Here is a 19,967-nt window from a genome sequence, read left to right on the forward strand (position 1 = left end):
GCTGGGATTTGGAATCCACCTCGCAAATTTCTTGCACTGCTTGTTGCCCTGTGTGGCAACGAGGTCTAGAGGAGGATGACACCATTCCGAGAAGAATCTGGACACTTGGTTGTTGTCAGTCTCACAAATGGCAACTGCACAAGTCCCAGCTGAGGGTGTCAGTTTGCTTGTTGTGTATCCCCGGGAGGTGGAAGACTTGCAACCGAATGTTGTTGGGAATTGCCTGGTGCCAAATGGTCTGCGCTTCTTGATACAGGGTGTTTGACCGTGTTCCGCCTTGTTTGCGCAGATATAACATTGTGGTGGTATTGTCCGTGAGGATTCGCACTACTGAATTCCTGATTAGAGGGAGGAAAGACTTTAGGGCCCAATGTACTGCCCATAGTTCCAGGACATTTACCTGGAGGTTGGATTCTTCAGGAGTTCACAAGCCTTTGACTTGATGCTTGTCTAGGTGAGCTCCCCACCTCACCAGGGATGCATCGGTTACGATTGTGAGATGGTAATTGGGTTCTACAAGGGGCTTCCCTTTGGAGATGTTGTCGAGGACTGTCCACCATTGTGAGTTTGAGAGTGAGTGATGGTAATTTTGTCTGAAAAGGAGCCGTGTGTTTGCGACCATGTGGTAGCTGGAAATCTTTGTACTGGCTGCATTTTTAGCCTGCAATTGGGTACTAGTGGAATGCAGGACAACATGGTCCCTACTAGAGCAATCCATTTGCGCACTGTGATTTCTTTGTTTGGAGTGAAGGAATGTGTCAGGGTTATTCATTTTTATCCTCTTTCGGAGGAGGGATTGACGTGGCTTTGGTCCGTGAGAAATTGAGAGCCCAGGAACACCAAACGATTTGATGGATATGTGAAAGATTTGTCGTAATTGATTGCAAATCCCAATTGTTGGACAAGTGTGTCCGGTTGTCTCGGAGAAACCGTGGCTTGTTGATATGCTGGTTTGCAAACCAACCAGGAGTCTAGGTTTGATGATGGCCCTGTTGTGGTGGCCCTGTTTTTTAAGAAAAGCTGCCACTGGTGCTAGGCATTTTGTGAACGTCCTGGGGGCTGATTTGAGGACTTGAAATTGGTAATGACTTTCGCCGATCTTGAATCTGAGATACTTTTGGTGTTTTGGATGTATCGGGATATGGAAGCACGCATCTTTGAGGTGTAACGCTGATAGATATTCATGGGATTATATGGCCTTTATGACTTCTTGTAGTGTGACCATCTTGAACTTTTGCTTTATATTTTTAACTTTTGCAAGTCCAGGATTGGATGCCACTTCGTCTGGTTTCTTGACGACTAAGTATCTGAAGTACACCCCTTTTCCCTTTGCAGGATGAGGAACTCTTTCGATTACTCGTTTCTTTAACATTTGACGCACTTCCTGTAGTAGAATTGGAAGGTGAGGGTGCGATACACCTTTATGGGAAGTAACGTTTTCTGTGCGCGCTTGAATTCCAACAAGTGGCTGTGCTGGATGGCATCTAGCACCCCTCTGTCTTTTGTAATTGCTTGCCACTTATGGAGAGGAAACGCCACATTTCCTCCCACTTGTGTGTCCCCAAGGCAGTCATTGTTGGGCCTTGTTCTGTCTACCTCTTTGAGAGGTGGTTGATCCACATTTGCGCTGTCCGTGGTGATACTCCCTGCTACGCTGTGAGGACTGATGGTTTCTCTTGAAACCCTGAGAGTAGTATCCAGGGATGCCGTTGTTTTGTTGTCCCTTGAGGACGAGAACCTAGAAGGACAATCTCTTGGCGCAAGTCAGTGCAACGTAGCTGTTAACGCTCACCTGTCGATCTGAACTGGACAGCTGTGGTCTCCACCAATGTGACGCGTAGTGCCGAGATGACAGACTGGACTGGCCCACCCAGCTTTGTTTGCTTGGCCCGTAGGAGTATTCTTCTGCAAATGGAGAAAGGGAATTAACCACCCGTGGAGTTGAGCGTTAACCCCCATCCCCGCTGTTCTCCCCACTGATCACCTTTAATGCCCCCTCTTATAGTCTCACCCGATGGTTTGGAAAGATGAGCTCTCGATCCTGCATTGAGCGCAGGGGCGCGTAGATAACCAGTTACTTCACTGGTTCGAAGGAATTGGTGAGTTACAGAATAATATTGACTCAGATTTCTGGCAAGACGCCGTAAGTATATAGTTCGTAAGAGTTCAAATGTCTGACTTTCACTCTTGTCCGATTCCTTGCAGGTTGAAGCTTGACCGTAGCGAAGAGTTCCTCGTGGCTACCGGTCCAGGTAAGGATTTGTATTATCCAACACAGTTCGATAAAATAATGTCAGTATGTAACCTGTTGCTTTCTCCCTTACTCAGGTGCTAAGAGAAATGATGAAGTCTCTGGGAATAATGCCTCCAGCAGTAAAATTAGGTAAGTATTGTGGTGAGGAGGATTCCCCTTGTTTGTCCCTTTGTTTCACCTTGCTGTCCTTTTGTTCCCCTTAGGGGCCGGGGTACGGCGAAGATGAGGTGGAGGCTGTGCCGACCCGTGAAGAGGAATAGTACCCCCGGCGGTAAAATCAGGTAAGTCTATGGAGGGTAACTAATATTGCCTCTGTATTCCCTTGGCTCACCTTGCAGTTCTTGTGTTCCCCTTAGGTGCCGGAGTGCGGCGGGAACATGCAGAAGGATGCGGTGGATAGTAAAGATGCTGCAAAGGCCGGCGAGTTTAGCGTGGCGCTGCAGCAATCGAGGTGACGCACATAAAATAACTTCTTTCTTCCAGATCGAAGGCGCGGTGGATCGGAAATTCAGGTAAGGATCAAAGGTATTGCTCTTGTTCTAACCTTTTCTCCTTCTTTCTCCCTTTTCTAGGAGCTCCAGACTCGAGGCGGGCATGGCAGAAGACTGGATGCAGACTTGCAGGCACAGTGAGCGTTACGCTGCTGGATGCAGAATAATGCGAAGCGTGTGCTGCTCTTCGGCCGTGGTTTAAATAGCCTCCAAAGTAGTCCCAGGTAAGTATTCCTCCCTGACCCCACCCGAGTACAAAATAGTCACTAGGTAAAGTAGTCCCTTTCAAGCCTCTTTTGGCTTGGTGCTCTTGCAGCATGGTTTGCATCAGGTGAGTATTAATCTATGAGCCTGGCGCCTATGGCGCCAGGACTGCACCCAAATGGCCCCTAGCAGGGGTTGTTGGGCTTGCTTGGAATAACTTGATGCCTGCTTCCGGGGCTGCTGGACTTGATCTGGATCCCCGGGGGTAGACATGACAGCAGCCATCCGTGCCTTCTGATGACAACCCCATTACCAATTTGTTTGAATCCCTTTTCTGCGAGATCCACTGTGATGTTAATACTGTGGTTTGAGTCCTCCTCACCTTCACACACCAGTGTCATGGCTTCTTCCCTCTGTTGCGCAGGCAAGTGCTCTAATATAGGAGCCAAACGAAGCCACATTTCTCGATCGTATTGAGCAACTATTGCAAGGGCATTGGTCACTGACTGTTGCTCCGATAGCGAGCACTGTTTTACCAAAGGCATCAATTTTTCTGCCTTCATTGTCTGGGGGAGTGGCGCATTTGTGCTGTGTATGAGCCTTGCGACCCGCTGCTGCTGACACAACCGACTCTGGAGATGGTTGTGAGGCGAGACATTTTGGTGTATCTGGTGCCTTACGTTTTTTGTCTAGTCTCCCTTTAAGTGCTGGTTCATTTTAGAGTATGTAGGCCTATTGCCAAACATGATCTAGCATGGGTATAGAAAACACAGCCTCTCTGCGCTTGCCCATGTGGTCAAAAAGAAAGCAGTCTTTCTTTTCTTCTGCAGGAGTTAAACCAAATTCCTGGCATGCCTTAGATACCATGGAGTGGAAAGCCCCAATGTCATCTGGAGGAGAGAGCGGAGCTGGACTACCTTGCGTTCCTGATATGGGGTAACCGTGTCCCATGTATCGTCTCTGCGAGGGAAACTTGAAGAGGCTGTAGAGCTTGTGTCCCTCGGTAATGTGTCTTGGTCTGTATCCACTAGTTCTCCCCCCCCCTCTAGTTGGCGTATTCGCGGACTATCCCTTCATGGAGGTGGAGGTCTATGAGGAGATTGGGCTCTTGGATGCTTGTCGTGGTCCCTGGATGAATGCCCTTTATCTCTTTTTCCTGCTGACCTGGTATACCCCTGGTCTTTCCTGCATAGATGAAGCCTATGTGGCTGTGGAAGCCTGACATTGAGTTGTCCCAGCAGTGTTTGTAGAGTGGAATGCACCTCCAGGAAGAGTAAGGATTGTGGTTTTAAAAAGGGGATATTTGTGGAGTTATACCTCCTGTTCCCAAAGATGTTGATGGTAGAGCAGATGGTATATTATGCATTTTTAGAGGAGTTTCTTCTCCTCTTGAAGGGAGGCGACCAGACGGCTTGTCCTGAATACGAGGTTGGATCCTGCCTTCCTCAGAATTGGAGTCAGTGACCTCTGGGCACTCCTCTCTTGGAGGCTCAAAATCTGATGTTATTTCATGTTGTAAGATTTCATCTGGCATGATGTTGGAAATAGGATATAGGAGACACTCCTAGAGGAAGATGTCCTTGCTCTACGGGATCCCTTGTCTGGGTTTTTAGTATTCCTTTACTGCTGGATGGTATACTATCCTGTTGTATTTGGACAGGTAATTCCGTGGCTTCAGTCGTGGTAATGGTTGACTGGGTTGATGGCGGTGCAGCCTCACTCCCGGAAGATGTGTGTTTTTTGGTCGTCGATGAGTCCCAATTTCATCGTCGATCGATATCAATGACGATTTGGTCATCGGAGGATCTTTAGTGGACGACTCTTGTACAGAAGAGGAACTGTGGCCTTCTTTAAAAGTGCAAGACTCCGAGGGCGAATGGGGTTTCTTATTGGAGGATGAAGACGGGATCTTCGTGGACAACTTGGATTTGTGTTTGTCCTTCGTCAGAAAGGACGTTTGACGAGTGGGACGTAGTTTTAGTCGACGGGCGTGATCCTTTATCCATTGGTTTTGCCAATGGTGTTTGTCGATGGGACTTTAGACAATTGCTTAGACACAGAAGGGAACCCTCACTGCTGTCTGGTGTTTTTTTTAACAGGAGACTGGGAGTGTGTGTGACCTTATTGTGGCTCATTGATTATTTTGGCTCACTTGTTTTTTGTTTTTTCGCCGAAGGTTCTTCAGACTTGGACCTGTGGCTTGATGGTGACCTTTTGTCATATGGGGTGGCAGCTCTCCCACTCCTGACGAACCCGCTTCAGATGCCAGGTTTGCTCCTTCATTAAGCCAACAAATGAGGCAACGGTTTCTGTCTTTAAGGGTGTCTGTGAAAAACCCAGACAGATTTCACATTCCTCTGGTGAATGGTTAGGGTAGAGGCAGTATAAACAATCTGAATGCCTGTCACCTTCCTAAACGTTCTTCAGGCGGCAAGTGTCACAGGTCCTGAACAAGGATTTATTAGGTCCAACGGTCTCCATGTTCCGTAAACGGGACCGTCGAGGAGTCGTTGATTACTCTGGTTATAGTATAAATTGAAAAAAAATATACATTTTGTGTGGAAAGCTTTTTTCTCTTTTGAGAGAAGCACTTGAGGAATCCCATCAGCTAGAAAGATGGCTGAAATCTGAGGGGGAAGCTGCCGGGGTGGAGCTATACACTCAACGTCCTATTGGTGGGGACCAAAAGCACCCACAACGACATCGATGGGACACTCAAGGTGTCAAAGATTTTCCATAGTAACCAGGGATTCCCAGCGTGACGGGGAATATTCACAGCATGTGAATCCATGCAAGATCCAATTGCTGGAGAAGATTTAGAAATGCCATGTCCAGAATGAGCGTCCTGCCGCAGATTTTCTGGGGACTAAGTAGTACCGCATATACAATTGTAACAATCTGTGTTCCGGAACTTAATGGCATCTAGAGACCACAGCTTATTAATTTCTAGGAGGATTTTGTGGGGGCCCTCTTGGGTTGAGGTAAAACTGGCTAATCCTACCCCCTCCTGCTGGGGAAATGTTTTTTTTTAAAAAAGGGGATGTCTATGGGGGGGAATGGAAGTGGTTGGGAGCCAGTACTTAAAAGGTATTCAGATACCTTGGTGGGTTTCACCTTTGACCAGAAACATGGTTTACGCATTGGCAGGATGGCTTGACTTAATGGTCTTCAGTGCCAGCGAAAAGCATGAGGTGGGAATAAAAGCCTTAGAAATCGGAGCGATTAAGGAAAAGGAACTTGTCACTGCTAGGTGCAAAGAGGGTTTTCTCATTATAAAGGGAGGATCAACACCTTGCTGCGCACACCTGTTTCAAGCTTGGAAGCCTTCATGTATTTATGTTGCCTAATGATGACATTCAAGCACCCGGGGCATTGTAAGGGCAGTAGTGCAAGTCCATTCCATGTTGACAGATGCTGAAAAGAATTTTTGAATGAAAGGTATGCAGAAATGAAAACTCCTCTGGTAGCAAATGTTTGCTTCATTTGGCAAATTCAGAATTGTGACTGGTAGCTGGATACAATGGGGGCAGAATTATTCTGCATCCAAGCCAGGTCACTATTCTGGAATATTTTATTTCCAGCCATGTATCAACAATGCTCCCACTATGCAGAGAGTGGCAACTCTGCAAAGTGTTAATTTGCCCCTTACCCAGAGACGCATTGACAACCGCAGATTTGGCAGACAGTGCACTGGACAGTAACAGGTGCCTTCTTGGTTGATTTATATGCAATACAAGCTCCAAATAAGTTTTTTGGTGAGATTGGTGTTTTTTTTGATGGGGGTCAAGCCTAATGGCCCTCAAAGGATTTGTCATCACACCCCTAAATTTGCAACTTGGCGATAGAGGTAGTGCCGCTTCAGGAAGAGTATGTATCCACTACATCAGCCATCTTAGGAGGAGCTTTCGATACATACGCCCTGAGGGAGTTCAGACGGACTATCCAGGGGGACTAGCTCCCGAGGATGAACTAGAACAGGAGCAACAGTGACCCAAAGCTTAACAGGTAACAAGTCCAAGGAGTTAGAGTCAACCAAAAGGCAGCCAGTCTCCCCTTCCTCTTCATGAGAGGAACAATGAAAATATATGGACAAACAAAGCAAGATTCCACAAGACAAACAGAATGGCAAATGTCTGAGGTTAAGGGTGGCTGAACTGGCGCCATAAAACCTGGCAGCTGCTGGTTATTAAAGGTCACATTGCATGTACAGGGAATGCGCTCTTTGAAGCATGTGTCTTGCGACATGTGACCGCAGCAGTGAAAGGAGGTATTGTAAAATTGTCCGCGTCAAATGCCTACTTTCACTCCAAAAAATAAAAGTGATAATTTTGAAAAATCACTCCGAAGATCTGAATCACAAAAAAAAAAAAAAACGGGTCCAAAAAGGATTGCAAGAGCAGTTAATTGGCCTGACCACTAATCAGAAAAAAACAGGATCTGTGGTTTGTGGCCCAATGTAAAGGGGAATTAGATAATAGAGCAGGAGGCTTGCACACAGAAAATTACTAATTCTACAGCTGAATTGTGCAAGATCCTTGAAGCTGCTTTCTGGCCAGACTAGCTCAAGGAGGAAGCTTACCAACAATTTGGGACGGTGGGAGCTTGTTATGGACATAAGACTACGTTTGAGATCAAAATAGTTGAACAAGCAAAGAGAGAAGAGTGGAAATTCAGCAACATATCTGAAAGTGGGAACCTATATGGACCAGCCAGAATGAAGGGCAGATTTGCGAAGACCCTCATTTAAGACGTACATAATGAAAAAGAACAAGACACAGAAAAGAAGTGTCTAGATGTGTTTTGTCACCTTGAAATGCAAGAGGAAAAAGGACACCTTGAGAGATGCTTTTCTGCTAGCCAGTGGCATGTTCCAGATACAGTGTCATGTGAAGCAAAACAAGAGAAAAGTGGCTGCTACTGATTCTGCTTCGTGACAACATGCACCAGCAATGTAACCAGACAACTGTTCGAGACGCCTTGTAAATCTCACCTTCACTACGTTGGTACCATCTGCAGCAGACACAAAATAAAATGGCAGGTTGAACTTCTTGGCAAAGTTGAAACTTTTCTGAGTGACTTTCAAATCCACTGTGAAGGGCAAAAGACATTTATGAAACATTGAAATGAGACTTATGTACTTTTTTGCCACTTTGAGCTTCACAAAACATTTCACGCTTTCAAGTGGGTCTGCTTAGCAGAGACGCAGCAGGAAGAAGACACAATGAATACGGGAATATTTATCAAGGTAATCCTAGAAGGGATGAAGTTTAAACCATCAAGAACCAAAACCCTGAGGGTTTGCAAATCCATAGAACACGGAGCATTATGACACACTGAGCAATGGGCCATATGTTGAGTCTTTTGTTGAATCGTGCACCGAGGTTGGAAACATAGGGCACCAGAGCTTCATGTATTACAATGACAAAAACACATTCATGTTTCCAGTGTGGAAAGATCACAAATGTTTCAGTATTTTGGTCCTCAAGAGTAAACCATCAAGACTACTTTGTTGAAAATTAGAACATTATTGAAACTACAATACATTATGTTCTATTACCTGCAGTATTAGTACAGTAGGGTATAGAAAAGTAGGGCTGGTTTGTCTTACTTTCAGACTAGGGCTCATGATAACCTCACTGCCCTTCATTGCACCACCCAGCTTCTTTATACCCCCCCCTACCCCCATGATGCCAGCTTCCACTATTCCGGTGCACCACAGCAGCAAACCTGTCGTTTAGGGATTCCGGCGCCAAATTCTACTAATATTTCCCAGAAATTGAATTGTGCAAATAACACCATACTTTGAATTTGAATCCAGTAGTTTTGCCATTGTGTAATTAAAGCGATAAAATAATAATAATGGTGTATGCCTCCTAATGCTACATATTGTATTTGGAAAATGCCCATCAATGGCTGGCATTGCATGAATGTAACAGTGCATTGGTAACTATCACTATCATCGGGTACTGTATTACTGCTAGTTACGTCCTATGAATAACTTGGCGTAGGGATTGGGATAACTGCTGGATAAATGTTATGTTACGTTATTGGGTTTTATACAGCACAGCTGCTGCCATTTTCACGATCTCTTAGCTTTCTGGGATTCGAAGTATCAGAGGAAGCAGTGCACGGCTGCTATGATGTAATGCTGATGCAGTCCGATTATGTGTGTGTACTTATCTAGTGGTTTTTGAGTCATGGCCTGGGTGTGAAGAGATGGATATATATGTTTACCTGGTCGCTATTTATTGTGGGGCATTTGAGAGTTACGTTTGTGTGGGTGATCTGAAAGTTAAGTGTCTTGGCTTCCAAGAGTGGCAAAAAAAAAAGTCTTGCCCACATGGGAGCAACTAGGACGAGCGTCATCGACTCTGTTCATCTTGTTGACCACCTTCCTCATGAGGAGCTGGTGGAAAAGCGTACGCAAACATCCCTGACCAGTTCATCCACAGGGCGTTCCCCTGGGAGTCTGGTTGGGGGAACCTGGATGCAAATCCTGGCATTGTCTGTTTTCGCTTGTGACAAATAAGTCTATAGTGGGGAAACCCCATTGAGAGAAGATATTTTCTACGACCTCTCTGTGTAGAACCCATTCGTGTTCCTCTGGGAGGAAGTCTCTGCTCAGAGCATCAGCTAGGGAATTGAGCTCCCCTGGAACATGTGATGACAGGAAGATGTTCGGTCTCAGTGCCCATATCCATATTTTCTGGGCAAGCTTGGACAGATTTGGCGAACGAGTCCCTCCTTGCTTGTTCAGGTAGAACATGGCTGTTGTGCTGTCCGTCCGGATTTGCACTGACAGGTTTAGTAGGTGGGACTCAAACGCTTGAAGCGCTCTGAATACTGCCAGAAGCTCTAGCAGGTTGATGTGGTTCTTGGCCACTGAGGGAGACCAAAGACCCTGAGCTGTGTGGTGGAGATGGTGGGCTCCCCACCCCGTCAGACATGCATCGGTAGGGACTACTGCCTGTACTTCGGGATCGTAAAAGGGTTTTCCCTGTGCAAGATTCTCTTGTCCACCAGTGAAGGCATTGTACTAGTGTTGGCGAAACGACCACTAGATCGTCCCACTGACCACTTGCCCGAGACCACTGTTTCGCCAACCATTCCTGCATGGGACGCATGCGCAGGCGCGCGTGAGGGACCAGGTAAATAGATGACGCCATCATGCCCAGCAAACGCATTGCGTACCGTTATTTGGTGACCGGACTGATATTGCGGAATTTGCAGTAGTATATTCCGAATTCTTTCCTCTGAAGGAAATGGCAACCCCTCTTGAGTATCTAGGATAGCTCCTAGGAACTGTTTGGAGGTGCTTGGCACCAGGCTTGACTTTTTCTCGTTGATTGAGAAGCCTAATTCGTGGAGGTCGATAGTCCTTTGAATGTTTATTCTGCAAATTACTGGGGTTTCCCCCGTTATGAGCCAGTCGTCCAGATAAGGGTACACCGGGATTGCCTCCCTGCATAGGTGTGCAGCTGCCACCACCAGTACCTTGGTGAATACCCTTGGTGCCGAAGCTATCCCAAAGGGCAGTACCTTGAACTGGTAGTGCCGACTGTCCACCTTGAAGCGCAAGTACTTTCTGCGCGCTGGGAACATGGAAATATGAAAATAGGCATCTTTCATATCCAAGGTTGCCATGTAATCCCCTTTTTTAGGAGGGGGATTACCTCTTGTAGCGTAGTCATACGAAACTTTTGGGGCTTGACATACTTGTTGGCAGGCCGTAAGTCCAATACTGGGCGCATTGTCAAATCTTTTTTTGGCACAAGGAAGTAAGTTGAATAAATACCCTTGTTTACCTGGTGTCCCAGGACGAGTTCCATCGCGTCCTTTGCTAGCAGATTGGCGATCTCCGAGGAGAATCTTTTGATGTTCTAGAGAGTGTACTCTTTGTCGTGGAGGATGGTTCCGGGGACGCTGCAGTAGTTCTATACAGTACCCTGCGGATACTATTGACAGCACCCATCTGTCTGATGGGATCCCTTCCCAAGCCTGGGTGAAGTTGGAAATGCGTCCCCCTACTGGGGTTGCGTGAGAAGGGACCCTGAACTGAGCGTCACTGCTTTGGTGGAGGCGTGCCGCCTCCTTTACTGGGGCTGCCTCTGCCTTTACCACGTCCTCTCCTATTACCCCTGCCGTAACCCTGGGTAGACTGTTGTTCCACTGTGTACCCTGCCCCTGGGAATAGTTTGATCCTCTCTGGGAATTTTGGCCGCGTGGGCGACAAAAATTACTATTCCCTCTCTGGTTAGGGGGTTTATTGGTTAACTGGCCAAGGGACTGGAGTGTCTCGTTTTCGTCCTTGGCATTCTTTAGCGCGTCCTCGACCGCCTTACCAAACAGATCGACTTCCACCGGTTTGTCCAACAATGATGCCTGGGTTTCTGCCTTAAAACCAGACTGCCATAACCATGCATGTCTCTTGATAACGGTACCTTCCGCTATCAATCTGCCTGCGTTGTCCGCAGCGTCAAAAGTTGCTTTTAAAATGCAACTAGACACGGCTCTACCCTCTCCGGAAATTCATGCTAACTGGCCCTTTAAGGGTTCTGGTGCAGAGGCTATGAGTGCCGCGACTTCTTCCCACTGATGGCAGTTGTAGCTGGCCAACAGGGTTGTGGAGTTTGCAATCCTTGCCTGATAGGCGGACGTTGAGGCTACTTTCCTGACGAAACCATATAGTTTTTTGCTCTCCTTGTCTGGAGGAGCTTCGGACGATGACAAGGGTGTTCTAGCCCTCTTACGAGTGTTAGTGACAACTAGGGAGTCTGGCTTCAGATGTCCTCTTGTATAGAGGGGGTCAGACAGGGCTGCCCTAAAAAGTTTTTCAACTCTGGGATTGACTGCTCTGGTGAGGTTCGGGTTCACCAGGGACGGGTCTATTCTTTGCTGAATAGACTTAAGGATAGGGATGGTCTGGGCAACAGGCCTCCTTTCTCCTAACTCCTCGGCGAAGTCCCTCTCTTCCTGGACACCGGGGTGTCAATATGGAAATGTTCTGCTGCTCGTGCAAGAACCTCGTTCAGGAGGTGTTTGTTATCGACAGGGGAGTCGGTAACCAGGGCTTCCTTCTCTACCAGGGAATCTACTCTGTAGGTTTCAGGGTCCTGCTCTTCCTCTTCTTGGTCCTCAATATCCCCATAGTAGCCCGTCCCGGTTTGCTCTTCTATCATGCCAAAATCTTGGTCCTCACCAAAGGAAGTCTCTCCTTGATACAGTGAGTATGGCCGTGAGTATGGTTGTACCTCGAAGGGGTCCGTAGACCTCAGCGGTGTCTCAAACCGGGGTTTCTTACTCGGGGGGGATAGGATCATTAGAGCCCTTGTAGGCCCTTGTTGATTATATGAAAGGAAATGGTCTGGATTTTTATCGTAAAAGTCTGCCAAAGAAGACATCCTTGACATGACCCTATCTATGTCATCACTCGACCATTTTTTGGAACTGGGAATGACTCTCAGAAAGTCTAGGAGACGTATCTTGAGTAGATTTGCTGGTTTTAGAAATATCAGCAGACCTGGTCTTGTCTGTCTGTTTAGGTGTGGAGTGTTTCACAGGTGTGGAAGAGTGCAGAGGCTGCTTCTTCTGCTGTTTTCCCCCCTCCCCGTGAGTGGAAAAGTTTTTTCCCTGTCCCTTTGTGGCTCCGGAGGTTTTCGACGCCTGGCTTCGAGGATCGGGGGTGGAGTCCCTGTCCTTCGAACGTGGGGGCGTGCTGATCTTGTCTGTGGGCTCCGACTCCTGGAGAGCGGCCTGGGGGTGGAAGTCGTCTTCGTCATCCGACGATCGAACTTCTGTTAGCCTAGGGAGCGAGGCACTCTTGGCAAGAGTGGATGATTGCCTGGAGTCATGCGGCGATCTCGATCGAGAACGCCCAGAGGACACCGATTCGGACCGTTCTGTCTGTGCCTCTTTCCGAGAGCTCGACTTAGTCGAGTCTCGGTTGGACTTCGTGTGTTTTGTGCGAGTGGTGGGTGAAGCGCTTGTGTCGCTGGGGGTCTTCCCCATAGCCGCCCTGTCGGACGACCTTCCGAGGCCGGGGACCTGCTCTCGGCTGTCTTTCGACGCCGTAATGCCCTCACCGTCCGAAAGCACGGCGTCGCTGCCATCGCTGAAGGCGCCCTCCGCTGCCATGGCCGCCTGCCTGGCGTGGTGGGCCCAACGCTTCGTCGAACGGTCCTTAAGTGCCTTAGGTTTAAACCTACTACACGCTCTGCAATTCGTTTCGGGGTGGTCCCTCGGCAAGCAGAGATTGCACGTGGCGTGCCTGTCGACCCAAGGGTATTTGCGATTGCACTTGGGGCAGAATTGAAAAGGGGTACCCTCCATATGCACCTTGAGGCAGCGGGCTGGTAAGTGTAGGAAATGTATAAGGTGTACCTATATACCAAGAGTGTAGAGTATGTCCAACCCCCCACTCTCCCTACTTGCAGGGCCGAGGCCAGAGGCCTTCCGAGACCCAAATCCGTCGTTTAGCAGCCGACAGTCGATTTCTTCTCCAAGCCGGCGTCGAGTGTCGAAGTTCGACCTTGGGATGGGGAAAGGAAGTAAATTAATCAATATTTTAGCAAAAGTATGGCTAAGGCCAGGGGACTCCGCAAAATGCTTCCGACCAGTATGGCGGAAAAAAACAATCTGAGGATCCTAGACGCGTGAGGGATCTTGGGTACAGTGGACGTCACACTAGGGATAGTATTACTGGCACGCCCTGTGTCGACGCCCATTTTCGAGTTTCGAAAAACAAACTAATACTCCGCAGCTTCCACTAGATGTCGGCCTATGCACAGCATGTGATCTAAGCAGATTCCACCTCAGAAATATATATATCTTGTGCTTATGAACACTAAGATCTGTATGGCCTTGCGGTTAAGTCTTCGGTCTTGCAGTCCAGCTGGCCTGGGTTCAAGACGGCAGCAATGTTTTATTTTTCATTTTATTAAAATAGTGAGGACGTTGTGCCCAAATGGTCACTCCAAACTGGGCGCTCCAAAGCGGGTCTTCTGGCCAAATGTCTGACAAATCGTCCCACGCCGAACTTGCAGCGCTGAAATGTCCTGCGGCCCATAGATCTTATAAAATCTGTGGTGTCTAGCCCCACCCTCAGGATGTTCCTCGCTGTGTCCTTGTCATTCCATACCAAATGCCTGTATTCAATTTGCACCTCGGGAGGAAGTTGAGACGCTGCTGAATCTGCTGTTTTCTCAAAGGGAATGAGAATATCTAGCAAGGGTGTACGTAACGTTAACAGTCCTTAAACCGAGATACCCTGTAACAAAAGATTTTCTACCAATGCATCCAAGGCGGTACAGCTGCTGGGGCTTTTGAGCCTGCTGTTGCTGCTTTGGTCACTTGGCCCAGCTCTATGTTTTTGGGCAATGACTTTGTCCACTATGGATGAAGAGGCTGGGTTACCCCAAATGGGCTTGAAGAGATCAGCCAGAGCATTACTGAAAGGTAGGACTGGTACCTTTGGCTTCAGGAGATCTGTAACCCCTTAGGAAATTACATCCTCTGATGAAGATATTAGATTGATGGTGTCTATTGATCTGGCAACTCCAGTTATAAAGGAGCCAACATTCTTGGCTAGAGTTAGAATAGATTCCATACAAAAAAAATAAAGAAAGAAACCTAGGTTCCCTGGGCGCACTCCCTAGTCAAAACAAATAAATACTGGGTTGAAAAATAAGGGAGTGTGAACACATGAACTTAGTTCAGCATTTGCTTTATATGCGTTTGATAAAACAAATTTAGAGTACAAATTAAGATTAGGTTTGAGCAGATACGCGTTTCCAGCCACTGGGATCTTCCTCAGGACCCCTCACTCTCAAAGTCCCAACCCAAAGTGTTAGTAAAAGGTGGTGATAAATAAAACATTTGAAATTGAAATATCAAATTGTTCATAACCACATGGTAGGTAAATTAAAAATGATAGTGAATCAAACCAGTCCCAACATTGAGTGTGCAAGGATGGAAAAATAAATCTAAATCTAAAGAGACAGCATAATTAACATGTAAAACAGACAGAGGAAGAGACAGGTAAAGAAAACATGGTAAGTTGAGTTATACTGAAATGTGCTACTTCCTTCACAGCCTTTCATTCAATTTTCGAATTTATGACCGCTAGGCAAGATTGTATGAAGTAACCCTGTGGGAGACTGCACCAGCCTTGTCCTCTTGGCAATAGATACCCAACTATTGGTAGAAGGCTGTGCTACACAAGTTGGTAGAGTGACTGAGCAGCCAGACATCTCTAAAGAGGGGTAATTGTGAGCTGTTGAGATGTATCATAGAGGTTCACAAATGCAAGTAGACAAATAACACATAGGCAAGTTTTTCTAGTAGAATACTTATTTGCTTAAAGGTTTTAAGTAAGCCTTCTTTAGAAAGGGCAATTGGCAACAACATCAATACACTTCAAAAACACTTCTTCAGAATTAAGTTAAGTATATACCCTTTTGGGATGTCTCACACACTTCATACACCCAGAGGGGACTTCAATACCTAGGACACTGTGGACATTGATATATCACTTTTGATACTTAAACGCAATACTGAGTTGTGGAAAAGGAAAAGGTTAGGGAAGGAAAAAGGTTAACAAGTTCTCTGAACAGGTAAGTACTTCACAATCCCCCAATGAAGTACAAGTTTACCCTTTCTCAGCAATACAAGTATCTTATGTACCATCTATGAGGCACAGATAACCACAAAGTCAGTTTGTCAGAAGAGTCTGCAGAGAGCCAGGGCAGCCAATGTCAATTGAACGAGGTCTAGGGGATAGTAGGCACTTCTTCAGATAGCACAAAAGTCTTGAACAATTTTATATAGGGAGTTTGTCGAAAAGTAGGACTGTTGGGCCACAAACTGTAAGGCGTGTATAAGCAAAGCTGCAAGCAACTCTGCAGAAAAAGTAGCTACTGGAAGTCTCCAGTGAGAGACAAGCTACAGACCAAAAAGGTAAGTACCCCTTTAGTCAAGGCAGAACCTTAGGTTGGAAGAAGAGGATCCAGCTGGCTTCGGTTCAGGTTGCATTCCTGAAGTTCCTGGGCCTTAGTCATGGATACAAGAGGGAGGGCGTCTGGAAGACTCCTGCACTGCAGTTTGAAGGTCGTCGGCGGAAAAGGGCTCTTTCCAAATCAGCGGCACTTCGCGGCTTCAGCTACCTTTCAATAGTACCACCGCGGTTCTTGGACACCTTGTGGGCTCCGCTTACTTCTGGGGTCCAGCACTCTGAGGTGGGGCTCAGGCTTGGGTCGTCCTGCTTCAAGAGGGTCCTTAGGATCTTCCTGGAGCTCAGGGCCGGCTTAAAGACAATGCACTCGTTCCTGGTGTTCCTGTCCCGACACTCAGTTCCAGCAGCAGAAAAGAAGTACAGCCATGGGAAGGGGGTTCCAGTCAAGTTAGTCTTGGGGTCAGTTGGTCTCGCTAACCCAAAGTAAGAAGTTGTCCTTTCCAGGCTTCTCTAGTCGATCGAAATTTTGAGTTTCAGAACTGCAGCAGGGCTTCACAGGGCAAACCAACGGTCCAGGCGGATGCAGCAAGCTTCAATTCCAGTTTCTTTCTTCGGCTTCTTCGTCCAGTGGTCGAGTCTGCCTTCTGTCTGAGAGACCTCTTTTTATGCAGGTTTCTCCCAATCATTCGCAGCCTAGCTGTCACACAGCAGGGTGGCTGTCCTTCAAGCACATCCAGCCAGCCAATCACCTTTGGGTGCAGTCAGTTAACCAAGGGGACTAAGCACAGGGAGTTTTAGGAACCTCCTTCGCTTCCTGCCCTGCCAAACACACTGGAACCAGAGGCGGGTTTCAGCACTGAAGCCTGCCAAAGACAAAACGAACAAAGGGACCAAACCTGGGTTGGCGCACAGAGTAAAACCCAAGGAAGCCCACACAAGCAAGGAATGGTGAAAAAAGAAGACCGGGCCATTTTGACTAAATGGGCCCCACATTAAACCACTGCAACCAGCCATTAAATGTAGCAAGGGTAACATAAAAAATGTTACAAGAGTAAGCAGGAAAAGGGGCTACTAAGCAACCCACCCGTACACATAAGATGGGCTGTACTGGACCTACATTAGGAAAAACAGGTAAGTAAAGTCAATTTCACTTTACTACTCTTGGGAACAGTAGTTTACCCAAGAGAAGGTATTTAAACCTTAAGAGAAATCCAAGGGACTTTTCTGTGACACTGCACTGAAGGTGCTGTGTGTCACAATACAAAAAGGGGATGCCTATGGAGTTTGTCAGACTCCAAAACCAAAAGAAAGACAAAGTCCAGATCAGATCGAAGGGAATTCGCACAGAAATGAGAATTCTCTCTAACACTCGTCCCCCCCTAGACTAAGGCACGGGAGGTTTTAATCCACTCCTGGGTGAATCTCCTAATACAGTGGGTCATACTTTCTGGAGAGACCATCAGCATTTTGGTGATTACACCCTGACCTGTGTTCTATGGTGAAATCACACCATTGGAGGCTGACTGACCACCTTAACAATTTAGGATTCTCCCCCTTCATCTGCATTAACCATCTCCAGGGTTGGCAGTCTGTTTGAATTGCAAAAGTAGATCCATACAAGTATGGTCTAAACTTCTTCAGAGACCACACAATGGCAAAGCACTTGCATTCAATAGTTGCCCATCTTGTGTCACGGTCCTTCAGTTTCCTACTGATGAAGCAGTTGGGGTGTTCCCAGTCTTTCTCATCGAGCTGACTCAGAACTGCACCTATCCCTGTATTAAAAGCATCGGTCTGTACAATAAAGGATTGGTTGTAGTCCGGAGCTTTCAAGACTGGAGCTTGACAAAGGGCTTTCTTTAGTCCCTCAAAAGCCCGAGTGCACTCCTCATTCCACCTAACCTTCTTGCGGAATTTGGGTGAGGAGATCACATTCAAGGGAGAAGCTATGGTTCCCATAGTTCTCAATGAAGTTCCTATAGTAGCCAGTGATACCTAGAAAGGCTCTCACTTGGGTTTGAGTAGTAGGGGTGGCCGCCCAATCTTGTACAGCTTGTACTTTGTTAGGCAATGGCCTTATTTCTCCTCCTCCTACCTCATGTCCAAGGTAGACCACTTTGCTCTGACCATCTGACCAATTTGACATTTACTAGCCTTTATGGTCAGATGGGCCTGTTCCAAGAGCCTGGGAAACATATCCAAGGTGGTCAAGATGTTCTTCCCAAGTGGGGCTGGACACTGCAATGTCATCCAAGTATGCCATGCAGAAGTCATCCATCCTATTCAGAACTTAATTCACCATCCTCTGGAATGTAGCAAGTGCATTGTTGAGTCCAATGTCTACCCCCCTCTTGGGGTAGAAAAAACAGTTTTCTCCTTGGCATAGTCTGTCATAGCTATTTGCCAATAGCCTGAGCTCTGGTCAAATGTACTGAGGAACTTGGCTGAACCAAGATTGTCCACCAGCTCACCCTTCCTGGGTAAAGGATGGACATCAGTCATGGTGACTGCAGTAAGCTCAATAGTCCACACAGAATCTCAATTCCTTGGTTCCTGCTTTCGGCACTAGAACAACTGGACTGGCACATGGACTGGTAGATGGCTCTATTGCCACAAAAGCAAGCATCTTCTTGACCTCTTCCTTTATGTGGGCTCTTGCATGGTCTGACATCCTGTAACCCCTGCTTTTGACAGGGAGACTGTCACCAGTGAGAATATCATGCTGTTACAGAGTCAGATATGAAGAGGTTTACTCCTTCCGTTTTTTTCATCTGAATGTTTTCCCCTGAGGAGATCAGGGAGAGGCTCACTTTCCTCCTACCCCCCTGATCAGAGGCTAAAAACAAAGCTAGTTCTGCTCTGGAAACAAAAGCTTTCAGATGGTTAGTGTGATAGACCCTAAGGGTCTCCTTGGGATTGCCCAAATCCAAATTTTTGACCTCTCCAAGTTTGCCCACAACCTTGAAGGGTCCAATCCATTTCTCCTGTAAGGCCCTCTGCCTTGTAGGTACCATAACTAGAACAAGCGAAACAAAAAGGGAGTGGGGGGAGGTCTGGGAGTCTCTCTACCAGCACGAACACAGTCCATTGACCTGTTCTTGGGTGGATTGCACCTGGGAGAGTCTCAACCAAGTCTTTAGCTCATTGTCCCTTTCACAGAGGAGAAATATCCCTGCATATCGGTCTTTGTCCTGCCCTGGCGCAGTCCAGCACCGAAATGCTAGGCAATTCTCTGAACAAGAGTACCAACAGTAACCCCAGACAAGTGTTTCGGCCTAGCCGGGCCTCATCAGTGAGGTGGCGCTGTGCCTCTGTAAGAACAGTGAGCAAGGGGTCCATGTCTGGAGTCCCGTGGCAACTTAGGGTGAGACCCAAAGTTACTTTATATGCAAAACAAAGGGGGGTCTGGGAGTCTCTCTACCAGCACAAAGAAGACTGGTCAGGACAAAAAGACTGATATGCAGGGATATTTCTCCTCTGAATGTTAGGGAGAATTCTCCAGAATGGCTCATTTCCCTTACCTACCGAGTCCCTCAGTAGCTTTGATGGATTTCTAGGATTTATCTTTTCACCTGGTAAGAGTGTGAGCCTTTTTTTCCCACTCTTGCATGTGTTTTTGGTTATGTGTTGTACATTTGTATGTGTTCATGGACTGTGGAGTTACACCGACTCCATAGGCATCTTTTTATTGTGTGTCACACAGGACCTTCAGTGCAATGACACAGGGTTGTCTTTTTCAGACTTCCCACTGTAAACTCCATTTTCTGGGACTGACTGTCTCCCAGAACATGTAAAGTTGCCATTGACTTTATTAGTCTTTTTAAATTCACAGACCCAGTACAAATTATCTTCCATAGAGTACTGGAAAGGGTTGATAGTTATCCCTTTTTGTCTGTTTCTCATGGAACATTATTTTGTTCCCATTTTTTTAAGATTTGGCTGGTGGCAGTGGTACCTATCATTTTTTCCCTACCGTGGTCTATGAAAATAGCCTTGGTACTGTTTTAGGCTAAGTTAGTAGCCTCGAACTTAAGCCAGCTGGACCCTTTTTATTTTATTTCGGTTCCGG

General features: G+C 46.9%; 1 protein-coding gene across 1 annotated transcript in view; it reads right to left on the minus strand.

The window, feature by feature from the left end:
• LOC138514169 (rab-like protein 2A) overlaps nt 1-19,967 on the minus strand; it is a 474,772-nt gene that overhangs the window by 101,615 nt on the left and 353,190 nt on the right. The window contains exon 7 of the mRNA XM_069629476.1: nt 7,940-8,037. Coding sequence (XP_069485577.1) covers nt 7,940-8,037 — 98 coding nt within the window. The remainder of the gene's footprint in view (nt 1-7,939; nt 8,038-19,967) is intronic.

The sequence above is a fragment of the Ambystoma mexicanum genome, chromosome 12 (genome assembly GCF_040938575.1).
Source record: "Ambystoma mexicanum isolate Mex_15411 chromosome 12, UKY_AmexF1_1, whole genome shotgun sequence".
NCBI classification, from domain to species: domain Eukaryota; kingdom Metazoa; phylum Chordata; class Amphibia; order Caudata; family Ambystomatidae; genus Ambystoma; species Ambystoma mexicanum.